This window comes from Heterodontus francisci, chromosome 36 (genome assembly GCF_036365525.1).
Source record: "Heterodontus francisci isolate sHetFra1 chromosome 36, sHetFra1.hap1, whole genome shotgun sequence".
NCBI lineage: Eukaryota > Metazoa > Chordata > Chondrichthyes > Heterodontiformes > Heterodontidae > Heterodontus > Heterodontus francisci.
The window spans coordinates 52,617,915-52,634,857 of NC_090406.1; the positions used below are offsets into that span (position 1 = coordinate 52,617,915).

Consider the following 16,943-nt stretch of genomic DNA (forward strand, 5'->3'; position numbering starts at 1 on the left):
GCCGAGTCATTGAAATTCAGAGATTGCTGGACAGTGATCAGGTAGATTATTTCCTTCCCCCCAGAACTTGGGCCAATTTTAGCACTCCTACTTCCAACCCCTCAGAGACCAGCTATCATTATAAAAAGGCACTGAACCAGAGATCTTCCTGGGAAGTAGGACTCAGATACTGTCTAATTAAAGCAGCCTTTTTAATTCAAACAATCTGTAATCAAGAGACAGAATTTAAGAATGACATTATTTGGATTTTTATTTATTGTAGATTACATATGAATAATTCTTAACACTTTATGGTTGTTCCCATTCTCGACATCTTGATTGATCACCTTCATGGGTCAAATCTAGTCTAAATGGAATTTTCTAGCAGAAAAACTGAGCCTAGGCTCCAAAGTTCCTCCAGTAGGATATATGAAGACTATAGTTGAAAACACGTGTCCTGACAATATTACAACACCAGAAATGTGCTTCCTGTCTGGAAGAGGCTGCATTGAGGCCAAGCTTCCCACTGTCTCAATTAATAGTGGTCTGAGCAGTTGGGAGACAAGACACTGCTGTAATGGTTGTAAAGTTATTCCTTATTCTAAACTGCATATATAGAAACAAGACACATGTACACTAAACAGGCCATGCATAGCTCACAGAGAGCTGCTCAACTCTTTACATAATTCTGTTATGGACTTCAGATCTGTTAAAAAGTTGTCTTTCAAGAATTCTTCATTGTCTCTCACAGCACATTTTTGATAATCCACAAGATAGTTCTAGGTAAAAAAAAAATCATTTTAGTCCAATCCAAAATAATCAGTACCAAGAGAAAAAATTGCAAACCAATACCTAACCACAGCTTTGTTCATCTGTACAGGGCGGCACAGTGGCGCAGTGGTTAGCACCGCAGCCTCACAGCTCCAGCGACCCGGGTTCAATTCTGGGTACTGCCTGTGCGGAGTTTGCAAGTTCTCCCTGTGACCGCGTGGGTTTTCAGTGCTATATCTCTAAATAAAAATAAAAACTTTTTAAAAAGTAAAAAAAATCTGTTGAATATAATCCCTTTAAGGACCACTGTTAGTTAATTAACTAATTAATAAGTAGAGTAACTAAACCAGAGGGAGGAGATTACTGTATTTAGTTAGCATTTAATATTTATAGTAGAAATCTCGCACGAGGGACCATATAGTTAATTATAACAATTTAGTAAGGATTTAATAAGTATTTATTTATTTTATATTAATTAACTAATTAGTGCTTCACCTGTGAGATGTGGGAAGTCCGTGACACTTCCAGCGTTCCGGGCGACTACATCTGCAGGAAGTGTACTCAGTTGCAGCTCCTCACAGACTGCATGGATCGGTTGGAGCGGCAACTGGATGCACTGAGGAGCATGTAAGTGGCAGAAAGTGTCATAGACAGGAGTTTTAGAGACGTGGTTACACCCAAGGTGCAGACAGATAGATGGGTGACCGCTAGCAGGGGCAGGCAGTCAGTGCAGGAATCCCCTGTGGCTATCCCCCTCTCTAACAAATGTACCGTTTTGGATACTGTTGGGGGGGATGGCCTATCAGGGGAAAACAGCAGCAGCCAGAGCAGTGGCACCACGGCTGGCAGTGTTGTTCAGCAGGGAGGGACAAAACGCAGAAGAGCAATAGTTATAGGGGACTGTATAGTCAGGGGCACAGATAGGCGCTTCTGTGGACGTGAAAGAGACTCTAGGATGGTATGTTGCCTCCCTGGTGCCAGGGTCAAGGATGTCTCTGAACGGACAGGGGGCATTCTGAAGTCGGAGGTTGTGGTACACATCAGTACCAACGATATAGGCAGGAAGAGTGATGAGGTCCTGCAGGGGGAGTTTAGGGAGTTAGGTAGAAAGTTAAAAAACAGGACCTCTAGAGTTGTAATCTCGGGATTACTCTCTGTACCACGCGCCGGTGAGGCTAGAAATAGGAAGATAGTGCAGCTAAACACGAGGCTGAACAGCTGGTGTAGAAGGGAGGGTTTCAGATATCTGGACCATTGGGATCTCTTTAGGGACAGATGGGACCTGTACAAGAACGACGGGTTGCATCTAAACTGGAGGGGCACAAATATCCTGGCTGCGAGGTTTGCTAGCGCCACTCGGGAGGGTTTAAACTAGTGTGGCAGGGTGGGAACCAGAGCAGTAGGACAGCAAGTGAAATAAATGAAGGGGAACTAGTAAATAAGGCCAGTAAGACTAAGAGGAAGAGCAGGCAGGGAGATATTGCGGAGAACAGCGGGACTGGTGGTCTGAAGTGCATTTGTTTCAACGCAAGAAGTATAACAGGGAAGGCAGATGAACTTAGAGCTTGGATTAGTACTTGGAACTATGATGTTGTTGCTATTAGAGACTTGGTTGAGGGAAGGACAGATTGGCAGCTAAATGTTCCAGGATTTAGAAGTTTCAGGCAGGATAGAGGGGGATGTAAAAGGGGTGGGGGAGTTGCATTACTGGTTAAGGAGAATATCACAGCTGTACTGCGAGAGGACACCTCGGAGGGGTCATGCAGCGAAGCAATATGGGTGGAGCTCAGGAATAGGAAGGGTGCAGTCACGATGTTGGGGGTTTACTACAGGCCTCCCAACAGCCAGCGGGAGGTAGAGGAGCAGATATGTAGACAGATTTTGGAAAGATGTAAAGGTAACAGGGTTGTAGTGGTGGGTGATTTTAACTTCCCCAATATTGACTGGGACTCACTTAGTGCGAGGGGCTTGGATGGGGCAGAATTTGTAAGGAGCATCCAGGAGGGCTTCTTGAAACAATACGTAGATAGGCCAACTAGGGATGGGGCCGTACTGGACCTGGTATTGGGGAATGAGCCCGGCCAGGTGGTCGAAGTCTCAGTAGGGGAGCATTTCGGGAACAGTGACCATAATTCCATAAGTTTTAAGGTACTTGTGGATAAGGATAACAGTAGTCCTCGGGTGAAGGTGCTAAATTGGGGGAAGGCTAATTATAACAATATTAGGCAGGTACTGAAGAATTTAGATTGGGGACGTCTGTTTGAGGGTAAATCAACATCTGACATGTGGGAGTCTTTCAAATGTCAGTTGATTAGAATCCAGGACCAGCATGTTCCTGTGAGGAAGGAGGATAAGTTTGGCAAGTTTTGGGAACCTTGGATAACGCGGGATATTGTGAGCCTCGTCAAAAAGAAAAAGGAAGCATTCGTAAGGGCTGGAAGGCTAGGAACAGATGAATCCCTTGAGGAATATAAAGACAGTAGGAAGGAACTTAAGCAAGGAGTCAGGAGGGCTAAAAGGGGTTATGAGAAGTCATTGGCAAACAGGATTAAGGAAAATCCCAAGGCTTTTTATATGTATATAAAGAGCAAGAGGATAACCAGGGAAAGGGTTGGCCCACTCAAGGACTGTGTGGAGCCAGAGGAAATAGGCGAGGTACTAAATGAGTACTTTGCATCAGTATTCACCAAGGAGAAGGACTTGGTGGATGTTGAGCATAGGGAAGGGTGTGTAGATAGTCTCAGTCATCTCATTATCAAAAAGGAGGTGGTGTTGGGTGTCTTGCAAAGCAATAAGGTAGATAAGTCCCCAGGGCCTGATGGGATCAGAACACTGAGGGAGGCAAGGGACGAAATTGCTGGGGCCTTGACAGAAATCTTTGCATCCTCATTGGCTACAGGTGAGGTCCCAGAGGACTGGAGAATAGCCAGTGTTGTTCCTTTGTTTAAGAAGGGTAGCAAGGATAATCCAGGAAATTATAGGCCGGTGAGCCTTACATCAGTGGTAGGGAAATTATTGGAGAGGATTCTTCAGGACAGGATTTACTCCCATTTGGAAACAAATGGACTTATTAGTGAGAGGCAGCATGGTTTTGTGAAGGGGAGGTCGTGTCTCACTAATTTGATTGAGTTTTTTTAGGAAGTGATGAAGATGATTGATGAAGGAAGGGCAGTGGATGTTATCTATATGGACTTCAGTAAAGCCTGTGACAAGGTCCCTCATGATAGACTGATACAAAAGGTGAAGTCACATGGAATCAGAGGGGAGCTGGCAAGATGGATACAGAACTGGCTCGGTCATAGAAGACAGAGGGTAGCAGTGGAAGGGTGCTTTTCTGAATGGAGGGATGTGACTAGTGGTGTTCCGCAGGGATCAGCGCTGGAACCTTTGCTGTTTGTAGTATATATAAATGATTTGGAGGAAAATGTAGCTGGTCTGATTAGTACGTTTGCGGACGACACAAAGGTTGGTGGAGTTGCGGACAGTGATGAGGATTGTCAGAGGATACAGCAGGATATAGATCGGTTGGAGACTTGGGCAGAAAAATGGCAGATGGAGTTTAATTCGGACAAATGTGAGGTAATGCATTTTGGAAGGTCTAATGCAGGTGGGAAGTATACAGTAAATGGCAGAACCCTTAGTAGTATTGACAGGCAGAGAGATCTGGGCGCACAGGTCCACAGGTCACTGAAAGTGGCAACGCAGGTGGATAAGGTAGTCAAGAAGGCATACGGCATGCTTGCCTTCATCAGTCGGGGCATAGAGTATAAAAATAGGCAAGTCATGCTGCAGCTGTACAGAACTTTAGTTAGGCCACACTTCGAATATTGCGTGCAATTCTGGTCGCCACACAACCAGAAGGACGTGGAGGCTTTGGAGAGGGTACAGAAGAGGTTTACCAGGATGTTGCCTGGTCTGGAGGGCATTAGCTATGAGGAGAGGTTGGATAAACTTGGATTGTTTTCACTGGAACGACGGAGGTGGAGGGGCGACATGATAGAGGTTTACAAAGTTATAAGCGGCATGGACTGAGTGGATAGTCAGAAGCTTTTTCCCAGGGTGGAAGAGTCAGTTACTCGGGAACATAGGTTTAAGGTGAGAGGGGCTAAGTTGAGGGGATGTGCGAGGCAAGTCCTTTACACAGAGGGTGGTGAATGCCTGGAACTTGTGGCCGGGGGAGGTGGTGGAAGCAGGTACCACAGAGACGTTTAAGAGGCATCTTGACAAATACATGAATAGGATGGGAATAGAGGGATACGGACCCCAGAAGCGCAGAAGGTTTTAGTTTAGGCAGGCATCAAGATCGGCGCAGACCTGGAGAGCCGAATGGCCTGTTCCTGTGCTGTACTGTTCTTTGTTCACTGCTTGGGGTGCTCAATCGGTACAAAGGCCAACTGAGCACCGCATAGTGCAGGTCCCAGACAGCTCATCAATGCAGCCTGTGAACGAGCCTCATGTGCCTTATTCCTGGAGCTCCCTGAGCCCTCCACTTTGGTCTGCTACAGGTGCTGTCAGGGATTATTTGCAGTATCACTTAATAGCTTTTTATGAGCCTCAACTCTCCTGACTCCCTACGGATTTAGATTACATGATGCCAACATGTATGTCACTTCTGGCTTAGACAAACTCAAATGGAAAATGGTAGATGCAGGAAGGATGTTCCTGATGGAGGGGGAGTCCAGAACCAGGGGTCATAATCAAAGGATATGGGGTAAACCTTTCAGGACTGATGGAGAAATTTCTTCACCCAGAGAGTGGTGAGCCTGTGGAATTCGCTACCACAGAAAGCAGTTGAGGCCAAAACATTGTATGTTTTCAAGAAGGAGTTAGATTTCGCTCTTGGGTTTAAAGGGATCAGAGGATATGGGGCAAAAGCAGGAACAGGTTACTGAGTTGGATGATCAGTCATGATCGTAATGAATGGCGGAGCTGTTTTGAAGGGCCTGTTTCTATGTAACTTTTTCCTGAAAGGTTAAGGAATAATTTATGTTCTAGAAATAAAAATTGCTACAGGAGTTGTTTAGAGAGGTAAAAACTGCTGAATCAATATGCACATCCGTTCTGGACTGTGTAAGTGAAGATTAAAGATCCCTACCTCAACACTGCTGACATGTTGGCTCATGGTATCCAAGTACAACTGTAACTTGTTTGTTACTTTTCTCTTTGCTTCTGTGGTCTTCTGTTCCACTTCATCAGATCTGAGGAGGAAATCATTACAAGTACAGCAACTCTTCCAAAAACACCACTTTCTGATTCTGATAATTTGGAATAAAAATATTTTCCAGATGGTGACAGTGAAACAAAAGGCAAAGTTTTCCCCACAGGTGTGGGATATTTACACTAACTACATTAAAAAAAATAGCATGATAGAATTTTACAGGAAGAATTTCTGACTCCTCACACATGCAGCCCTCTAAATGAGCTACCCACAATCCCATTTAAGCCCTCTAGTTATTAACACAGACTGGTGGAAATATGTTTTCACCCTGAACTTTCAGCACTGCTATTGCATTTCCTCTTAACCTGTGAAAGAAGGTAGAGCACAGAAGCAGTTCTTTAGTTTCTCCTTACAAATAAAAACCATTCATTCCTAGTATTATTTTGGTACATCTTTTCTGTACCCTGTCCATGACCACTTCATCCTTCCTAAAGTGGGAGATAAACTAGGAAAGAAAAGGCCTATTAAATCAAATACTGGTTGTGGGGAAGTTACTAGAATCTATTAGGGACTGAGTGACTGAGCATTTGAACAAATATGAACCGATCAGAGACATGTAAAGTTAAGTCACGTCTAATAATCTTAGTTGAATTTTGAGAAGTTAACTAACATGGTAGATAAGGGAGTGTCTATGGACCTTACTTATTTGGATTTCCAGAAGGCATTCAACAAGGTTCCACATAAGAGACGGTTAGCAAAATCAGAGCGCATGAAATTGTTTAGGAGGCAGAAGACAGAGTAGGGATAATGGATATGTACTCGAATTGGCAGGATGTGACTAGTGGTGCCCCCCAGGGATCTGTACTAAAGCCACAGCTTTTCATTATATTTATAAATAACTTCAATAAAGGAATAGAGAATCGTATATGCAGGTTTGCTGACAAGATGAGGTTATGTGGCAGTAAGTAGTGCAGATGGGTTAGAAAGTTACAAAGAGACCTTGATTGATTACTTGAGTGGGCAAAACGGTGGCAGATGGAGCTCAATGTGGAGAAGTGTAAAATCATCTTTCTATCTAAGATAGATCAGAGTATTTTCTAAATGGCGAGAAACAAAGATTTAGGGATACAAGTCCAGAAATCAAAAGTCAGTGAAAATGTACAAAAAATACAAAAAGCATTATAAAGTTTGACACAAAACCTGGCAACGTAGTATTGATGACAATAGGTATAGGCTTCAAGATGACAGACTGGTTGGTGAAATGGGCAGATGCATGGCAGAGGAAGCTCAATGCAGAGAAATGTGAAGTGATGCACATTGGGAGCAATAAAATGGGACAGTATAAATGGCACGATGTTGAAATGTTTGAGCAGATATTGATGTCCATATACACAATCTTTTAAAAAAAAAATAGGCAGAGCAAGTTGATACGGTGGTTGAAAAAGCATATTGGTTACTTGGTTTTATCAGTAGAGGAAGAGAATATAAAAGCAAAGAGATCATGCTAGAACTTTTTAAGTCACCCGTTAGGCCTCAGTTAAAGTACTGTGGATAATTCTGGGCGCCACCCTTCAGGAGAATGGACCTAAAAAGGGCAGAACAGAGTACTTCCGAAATGGGGAAATGCTGGAAAGGGGGAGGTCCTGAGGCTTGTGGGGGATATCCAGGCATTGTGATCATTAAAATGTCATGACTGGGTAGAGAAAATAATCAAAATGGCCAACAGGATGTTGGTTTTTATATATAGGGGACTAGAATACAAGAGGGTAGAAGTCATATTTCAGCTTTACAAAGCCCTGGTTAGATTAGATTAGAGATACAGCACTGAAACAGGCCCTTCGGCCCACCGAGTCTGTGCCGAACATCAACCACCCATTTATACTAATCCTACACTAATCCCATATTCCTACCAAACATCCCCACCTGTCCCTATATTTCCCTACCACCTACCTATACTAGTGACAATTTATAATGGCCAATTTACCTATCAACCTGCAAGTCTTTTGGCTTGTGGGAGGAAACCGGAGCACCCGGAGAAAACCCACGCAGACACAGGGAGAATTTGCAAACTCCACACAGGCAGTACCCGGAATCGAACCCGGGTCCCTGGAGCTGTGAGGCTGCGGTGCTAACCACTGCGCCACTGTGCCGCCCTAAAGACACTTGGAGTACGATGAATAGTTCTGGGCACTGCACCTTAGGAAGGGTATATTGGCCTTGAAGGGAGCAGAACACAGATTTTCCAGAATGGTACCTGGACTCCAAGGATTAAATTACAAGCAGAGATTATATAAACTAGGGCTGTATTCCCTGGAATTTAGATGAAGGTGATTTGATCAAAGTTTTCAAGGAAGTAAGGGGTCCATATAGAGGAAAATATTTCCACTGGTTGGGGAGTCTAGGAATAGGGGGCATAGTTTAAAAATTAGAAACAGGTTATAACACTCTTCCGCCAACAGCAATTGATGCTAGATCAATTGTAAATTTGAAATCTGAGATTAATAGATTTATCCCAAAGTACTAAGGGATATTGAAACAAAGGTAGGTATAAGGAATTAGGTCCCAGGTCAACAATGATCTCTTTGAATGGTGGAACAGGCTTGAAAGACTAAATGGCCACCTCCTGTTCCTATAAAAGATGTAAAGACTTTAGAAAAGGTGCCAAAGAGCTTTACCAGGATACCAGGGATGAAGGACTTCAGTTCCAAGAAGTTGGAAGAGTTAGAACTATTATCCTTGGAACATAGAAGGTTAAGAGGCGACCTAATGGAGGTTTTCTAGACGAGAGGTAAATAGAGTAAATAGAGACAAACTGTTCCCTCTGGCGAGTATGTCAATAACTAAAACTCAGATTTAAAACCACTGGCAAAAGATCCAGACGGAGGCTGAAGAGAAAATGTTTCACGCAGAGCTGTCAGGATCTGGAATGTTCTACCAGAAAAGCTGGTCGAAGCCGATCCATAAATAATTTTACAAGGGAGTGGACAGGTACTTGAGAATGAAGAACTTCCAGGGTTACAGACAATGAGCAGGGTTGTAGGACTAAGCACAACTGCTCTTTCAAAGAGCCAACACAAGCACGATGGGTTGAATGGCTTCCTTCTGTGCTTTGAATTTCTGATTCCAATGGAATGTTGACCTTTCAGTGTTAAGTCCTCCACTTTTCCTGTCTGGCCTACATGTGACTCCAGAGCCACAGCAAGGCAGTTAACTCTTAAATAGAAACATAGAAAATAGATCAAAAAAGATCATGGCTGATCATCTAATTCAGTAGCCTATTACCGCTTTCTCCCCATATCCCTTCATCTCTTTGGCATTAAGAAATATATCCATCTCCTTCTTGCATTTATTTAATGGCTTGGCCTCCACTGCTTGCTGTGGTAGAGAATTCCACAGGTACACTACCCTCTGGATGAAGAAATTTCTCCTCATCTCGGTTCTAAATGGCATACCCCGTATCCTGAGACTGTGACCCCTGGTTCTGGACTCCCCAGCCATTGGGAACATCCTCCCTGCATCTAGCCTGTCTGGTCCTGTTACAATTTTATAGGTTGCTATGAGATCCCCTCTCATTCTTCTTAACTCTAGTGAATGTTGGCCTAGTTGACCCAATCTCTTATGATACGTCAATCGTGCCATCCCAGGAATCAGCCTAGTAAATCTTCTTCGCACTCCCTCCATGGCAAGAACATCCTTCCTCAGATAAGGAGACCAAAACTGCACACAATACCCCCCAGATGTAGTCTCACCAAGGCCCTGTATAACTGCAGTAAAACATCCTTGCTGCTGTACTCAAATCCTCTTGCAATGCCCTCTGAAATAGACTAGCAAGCCACTCAGTTGTATCAAACCACTACAAAGTCCAGGAAAAGGAATGAAACCAGTCGGACCACCCAGCATCGAGCTAGGCACTAAAAACGACAACAGCAAACCCAGTCCAGTTGACTCTGTAAAGTCCTCCTTACTAACATCTGGGGGCTTGTGCCAAAATTGGGAGGGCTATCCCACAGTCAGGTCAAGCAACAGCCTGACATCATCACTCAGGGAATCATACCTTACAGACAGTCCCAGACACCATCACCATCCCTGGGTATGTCCTCTCTCACTGGCAGGACAAACCCAACAGAAGTGGCAGCACAGGTTGCCCTGGGAGTCCTCAACATTAACTCTGGATCCTGTGAACTCTCATGGCATCAGGTCAAACCTGGGCAGGAAAACCTCCTGCTGATTACCACCCATCCCCCCACCGTCGGCTGATGAATTAGTACTTCTCCATGTTGAACACCATTTGGAAGAAGTACTGAGGATAGCAAAGGCACAGAATGTACTCTGGGTGGGGACTGCAATGTCCATCACCAAGAGTGGCTCAGAAGCAGTACTGGCCTGAAGGGCATAGCTGCTAGACTGGGTATGTGGCAGGTGGTGAGGGAACCAACAAAAGTGAAAAAACTACCTGACCTTATCCTCATCAGTCTACCTGTTGCAAATGCATCTGTCCATGACAGTATTGGTAGGAGTGACCACCGCACAGTCCTTGTGGAGACCAAGTCCTAGCTTCACATTGAGGATACCCACCATTGTATTGTGTGGTGCTACCACTGTGCTAAATGGGATAGATTTCAAATAGATCTAGCAACTCAAAACTGGGCATCCATGAGGTGCTGTGGGCCATCAGGAGCAACAGAACTGTATTCAACAATTTGTAACCTCATGGCCTGGCATATCCCCCACTCTACCATTACCATCAAGTCAGGAATCAACCCTGGTTCAAGGAAGAGTGTAGGAGGGCATGCCAGAAGCAGCACCAGGCATATCTAAAAATGAAGTGTTGGCTTGGTGAAGCTACAACACAAGACTACTTGCATGCCAAACAGCAGAAGCAGCTTGCGATAGTCAAGGCTACGCGATCCCACAACCAACGGAGCAGACCTAAGCTCTGCAGTCCTGCCACATTCAGTTGTGAATGGTGATGGATAATAAAACAACTAACAGGAGGAGGAGGCTCCACAAATATCCCCATCCTCAATGATGGGGGAGCCCAGTACATCAGTGCAAAAGACAAGGCTGAAGCATTTATATCCATCTTCCACCAGAAATGTCAAGTGGATGATCTATCTCAGCTTCCTCCTGAGATACCCAGCATCACAGATGCCAGGTTTCAGTCAATCAGATTCACTCCACGTGATATCAAGAAATGGCTGAAGGCACTGGATACTGCAAAGGCTAAGGAGCCCGGACAACATTCCAGCAATAGTACTGAAGACTTTGCTCCAGAACTAGCTGCACCCCTAGTCAAGCTGTTCCAGTACAGCTACAACACTGGCATCTCCCTGGTAATGTGGAAAATTGCCCAGGTATGGCCTGTCCACAAAAAGCAGGACAATTCCGACCCAGCCAACTACTGCCCCATCAGTCCACTCTCTATCATCAAAGTTATGGAAGCTATTAAGCAGCACTTACTCAGCAATAACCCGCTCCCTGACGCTCAGTTTGGGTTCTGCAAGGGCCACTCGGGCTCCTGAATTCATTACAGCCTTGGTCCAAACATGGACAAGAGAGCTGAACTCAAGAGGTGAGGTGAGTGTGACTGTGCATTTGATCGAGTATGGCATCAAGACGCCTGAGCAAATCTGAAGTCAATGGGAATCGGGGGAAAACTTTTCGTGGTTGGAGTCATACCTAGCACAAAGGAGGTCTATCATCTCAGTCCAAGGACATCATTGCAGGAGTTCCTCAGGGTAGTGTCCTTGGCCCAACCATCCTCAGTTGCATCAATGACCTTCCTTCCGTAAGGTCAGAAGTGGGGATGTTCGTTGATTGTCCAAATGTTCAGCACCATTTGCAACTCCTCAAATAATGAAGCACCCCATGTCCAGATGCAGCAAGACCTGGACAACATCCAGGCTTGGGCTGATAAGCAGCAGGTAACATTGACATCACACAAAATCAGGCAATGACCATCTCAAATAAGAGAATCTTACTATCTCCCCATGATAGTCAATGGCATTACCATTGCTGAATCCCCCAAGATGTACATCCTGGGGGGAGGGGGGGGGGGGTGCAGGGGTGACCATTAACCAGAAACCGAACTAAACCAGCCACATAAGTGCTGTGGCTACAAAAGCAGGTCAGAGGCTCAGAATTCTGTGGCAAGTAACTCACCTCCTGACGTCCCCAATGCCAGTCCACCATCTACAAGGCACAAGTCAGAAGTGTGATTGAATACTCTCCACTTGCCTATAAGGGTGCAGCCCCAACAACACTCCAAGCTCGACATCATCCAGGACAAAGCAGCCCACTTGATTGGCATCCTATCCAGCACCTTCAGCACTTACTACCTTCACCACCAATGCTCCGTGGCAGCAGTATGTACGAGATGCACTGCAGCAACTCACCAAGGCTCCTTTGACAGCACCTTCCAAACCTGCAACCTCTACCAGCCAGGAGGACAAGGACCGCAGATACATTGAACACTACCACCTGCAAGTTTCTCTCCACGTCACACACTCTCCTAGTTTATCCAACCTCTCCTCATAGCTAATACCCTCCAGACCAGGCAACATCCTCGTAAACCTCTTCTGTACCCTCTCCAAGGCGTCCACATCCTTCTGGTAGTGTGGCGACCAGAATTGTATGCAATATTCCAAGTGTGGCCTAACTAAGGTTCTGTACAGCTGCAGCATGACTTGCCAATTTTTATACTCTATGCCCCGACCGATGAAGGCAAGCATGCCGTATGCCTTCTTGACTACCTTATCCACCTGCGTTGCCACTTTCAGTGAGCTGTGGATCTGTACGCCCAGAACTCTCTGCCTGTCAATACTCCTAAGGGTTGCCATTTACTGTACACTTCCCACCCGTATTAGACCTTCCAAAATGCATTACCTCACATTTGTCCGAATTAAGCTCCATCTGCCATTTCTCAGCCCAAGTCTCCAACCGATTTATAGCCTGCTGTATCCTCTGACAATCCTCATCACTATCTGCAACTCCACCAACCTTTGTGTCGTCCGCAAATTTACTAATCAGACCAGCTACATTTTCCTCCAAATCATTTATATATACTACAAACAGCAAAGGTCCCAACACTGATCCCTGCGGAACACCACTAGTCACATCCCTCCATTCAGAAAAGCACCCTTCCATTGCTACCCTCTGTCTTCATCTTGCCAGCTCATCTCTGATCCCGTGTGACTTCACCTTTTGCACCAGTCTGCCATGAGGGACCTTGTCACAGGCATTACTGAAGTCCATATAGACAACATCCACTGCCCTTCCTTCATCAATCATCTTCATCACTTCCTCAGAAAATTCGATCAAGTTAGCGAGACACGACCTCCCGTTCACAAAACCATGCTGTCTCTCACTAATAAGTTTGCTTGTTTCCAAATGGAAATAAATCCTGTCCTGAAGAATCCTCTCTAATAATTTCCCTACCACTGACGTAAGGCTCACCGGCCTATAATTTCCTGGATTATCCTTGCTACCCTTCTTAAACAAAGGAACAACATTGGCTCTTCTCCAGTCCTCTGGGACCTCACCTGTCGCCAATCAGGATACAAAGATTTCTGACAAGGCCCCAGCAATTTCCTCCCTTGCCTCCCTCAGTATTCTGGGGTAAATCCCATCAGGCCTTGGGGACCTATCTACCTTAATGTTTTTCATGACGCCCAACACCTCCTCCTTTTTGATATCGACATGATCCAGACTATCTACACTCCCTTCCCTAGACTCATCATCCACCAAGTCCTTCTCTTGGGTGAATACTGATGCAAAATACTCATTTAGTACCTCGCCCATTTCCTCTGGCTCCACACATAGATTCCCTCCTCTGTCCTTGAGTGGGCCAACCCTTTCCCTGGCTACCCTCTTGCTCTTTACATACGTATAAAAAGCCTTGGGATTCTCCTTAATCCTATTTGCCAATGACTTTTCATGACTCCTTTTAGCCCTCCTGACTCCTTGCTTAAGTTCCTTCCTACTTTCTTTATATTCCTCAAGGGCTTCGTCTGTTCCCAGCCTTCTAGCCCTTCCAAATACTTCCTTTTTCTTTTTGACTAAGCTCACAATATCCCTACATCCCAAGGACTGCAGCTATTCAAGCAGGCAGCTCACCACCACCTTCTTGAGGGGAATTAGGGATGGACAATAAATGCTGGCCTAGCCAGTGATGTCCACATCCCATGAATGAGTTTGAAACACAAAAATGACCTAGATTTGGGTGTACTTGGCACAATTTCAAAATTTTGCACATGACACAAAACTTGGAAATATTGTGAACTGTGAAGAGGATGTTGATAGACTTCAAGAGCACATAGACAGGCTGAATGAATGGACAGGTGGCAGATGAAATTTAGTATGGAGAAGTGTGGAGTAATTCATTTTGGTAGGAAGAACGTGGAGAGGCAATATAAATTTAAAGGGTACAATTCCCAGTGGGAGCTGGGGGGTATATGTGCACAAATCACTGAAGGTGGCAGGGCAGGTTGAGAAAATGGTTCATAAAGCATTCAGGATCCTGGGCTTCATAAATAGAGCCATAGAGTACAAAAAACACAAACTACTTTAACTTACAGGAGTAAAGCAAATGGACATGGCTTACACTAACAAAATGTAATTATCACAATCATTACAGCGCAAGAGGCCATTCGGTCCATCGTGTCCACACTAGCTCTCTGAAAGAGCAACCCCCTCAGTTCCATTCCCCTGCCTTCTCCCCATGACCCTGTACATTCTTCCTTTTCATATAACTGTCCAATTCCCTTTTGAATGCTTCAATCGAACCTGCCTCCACCACGTTTTCAGGCAGCGCATTCCAGACCTTAACCACTCACTGTGTGAAAAAGTTTTTTCTCATGTCACTTTTGCTTCTCTTACCGAATATTTTAAATCTGTGCCCTCTCGTTCTCGATCCTTTCATGAGTGGGAACGGTTTCTCTCTATCTATTCTGTCCAGATCCTACATGATTTTGAATACCTCTATCAAATCACCTCTCAGCCTTCTCTTCAAGGAAAACAGTCCTAACTTCTCCAATCTATCTTCATAACTGAAATTCCTCATCCCTGGAACCATTCTCGTGAATCTTTTTTGTACTCTCTCCAATGCCCTCTCATCTTTCCTCAAGTGAGGCTCCCAGAATTGGACGCATTATTCGAGCTGAAGCCGAACTAGTGTCTTATACAAGTTCAACATAACTTCCTTGCTCTTGTACTCTATGCCCCTGTTAATAAAGCCCAGGATACTGCATGCTTTATTAACTGTTCTCTCAACCTGTCCTGCCACCTTCAATCACTTATGCACATATACACGTAGGTCCAATTATAGACCAATAATAAAAAAAAAACTTCATGGGTAGTGGCAGCAAATACCTTACAACCATTTAATAGTTAACAAGGTGGGGGAAGATATAGTAGTGCCATTCTCAGTGATAAACCTGTATAAAAGACTGATTCAGCCTCAACTGCAGTATTGTGTTCCAGGTACCACACTTTATGAAGGATGTCAAGGCATTGGAGAGGGTGCAGAAAAGATTCACAAGAATGGTTCCAGGATGAGGAACTTCAGTTAGGTGGATAGATTGGAGAAGCTGGGGCGGTTCTCCTCGGAGAAAAGATTAGGAGAATTGATAAAGGTGTTCAAAATCATGAGGCGTCTGGTCAGAGTAGATAGAGAAACTCCTCCCACTGGTCGAAGGATCCAGAATCAGAGGACACCAATTTAAGGCGATTGGCAAAAGCATAAAGAAAATTAATTAATTTTTTTTACACAGCGTGTGGTTAAAATCTGGAATGCATTGCCTGAGTGTGTGGCGGAGGCAGATTCAATCGAGGCCTTCAGAAAAGAATTGGATAATTATCTGAAGAGAAAAAATTTGCAGGGCTATGGGGAAAAGGCAGGGGCAGTGGGACTAGGTGAGCTGCTCTCCCAGAGAGCTGGCACAGAAGCAACAGGCCTAATAGCCCCCTTGTGTGCTGTAACCATTCTATGATTCAAGGAGACTGGAATGCAAAAGGGATGGAAGTTATGTTACAGTTATATAAATCAGTGGTTAGATCTCATTTGGATTATTGCATTAAGTTCTGGACACCACCCTTCAGGAAGGATATAATGGACTTGGGGGAGTGTTCCAGTGCAGAATCACCAGAATGATACTTGCGCTAAAAGGTTTAAATTGTAAGGCAAGGTTGCATGGACCTGTATTCCCTTGAATATAGAAGATTAAGGGGTGGTTATGATTAAAGGATTTGAAAGGGATACAGAAACCATTTCTTCTGGTGAGAGTCCAGAACAAGGGGGCATAACCTTAAAATTAGAGCTGGCCTGACAGGGGTGATGTTAGGTAGCACTGCGTCACATAAAGGGTGGTAGAAATCTGGAGCTCTCCCTCAAAAAAGGGAGGCTGGGGATTAATTGAAAATTTCAAAATGGATTGATAAATTTGTTAGACAAGTGTATTAAGGATTATAGTACCAAGGAAAGCAAATGGAATTAAAGTACAAATCAGTCATGTTCTAACTGAATGGTGGAACAGGCTCAAGGGACTGAATAGACCTCCTTCTGTCTCTATGTTCAAGGCTGGAAACAACATTCTATCTGGAGTGTAACAATTTTTTTTAAAATCAGCAGCACAGCCCCATAGCCTTTGCACTCAGTGCCACAGATTTATAAAACCAACATCCCACCATCCTTATTTCTTTTTTTAAAGCAAGTAGGACTAGCTTTTGAGCCCATTGGCAATGAACAGGCTGGAGTCCAGCCCTGGATTTTTCACTTTTCCAATCCAAGATGTGACCATCAAAATATTATCTAGCGTCTTGCATCTGCAAACTCAGCTCAGCAGCCTCAAAACCACGAGATGTTTCCAAAGCAAACGTTCCAAAATCAGGGTGAGAATGGAAGAACTATAAAAGGGCTGTGAATCAGAAGAGGTTTACAGATGACCCTCTGTACATCGCTCAGGAATGGCTGCTGCTTTCACCAAATCCTCTGAAATTTCTCAATTTTGTAGCTGCTCTTCTCACTAATGTTTGTAGC

General features: G+C 44.5%; 1 protein-coding gene across 3 annotated transcripts in view; it reads right to left on the reverse strand.

The window, feature by feature from the left end:
- Positions 1-224: 224 nt before the first annotated feature.
- Positions 225-16,943, reverse strand: part of ndc80 (NDC80 kinetochore complex component) — a 148,580-nt gene continuing 131,861 nt past the window's right edge. For all 3 annotated transcript variants that reach the window (XM_068016703.1, XM_068016704.1, XM_068016705.1), the window contains exons 16-17: positions 5,846-5,948; positions 225-758 (exon numbers count right to left, since the gene is read on the reverse strand). In XM_068016703.1, coding sequence (XP_067872804.1) covers positions 636-758; positions 5,846-5,948 — 226 coding nt within the window. In that variant the 3' untranslated portion in view covers positions 225-635. The remainder of the gene's footprint in view (positions 759-5,845; positions 5,949-16,943) is intronic.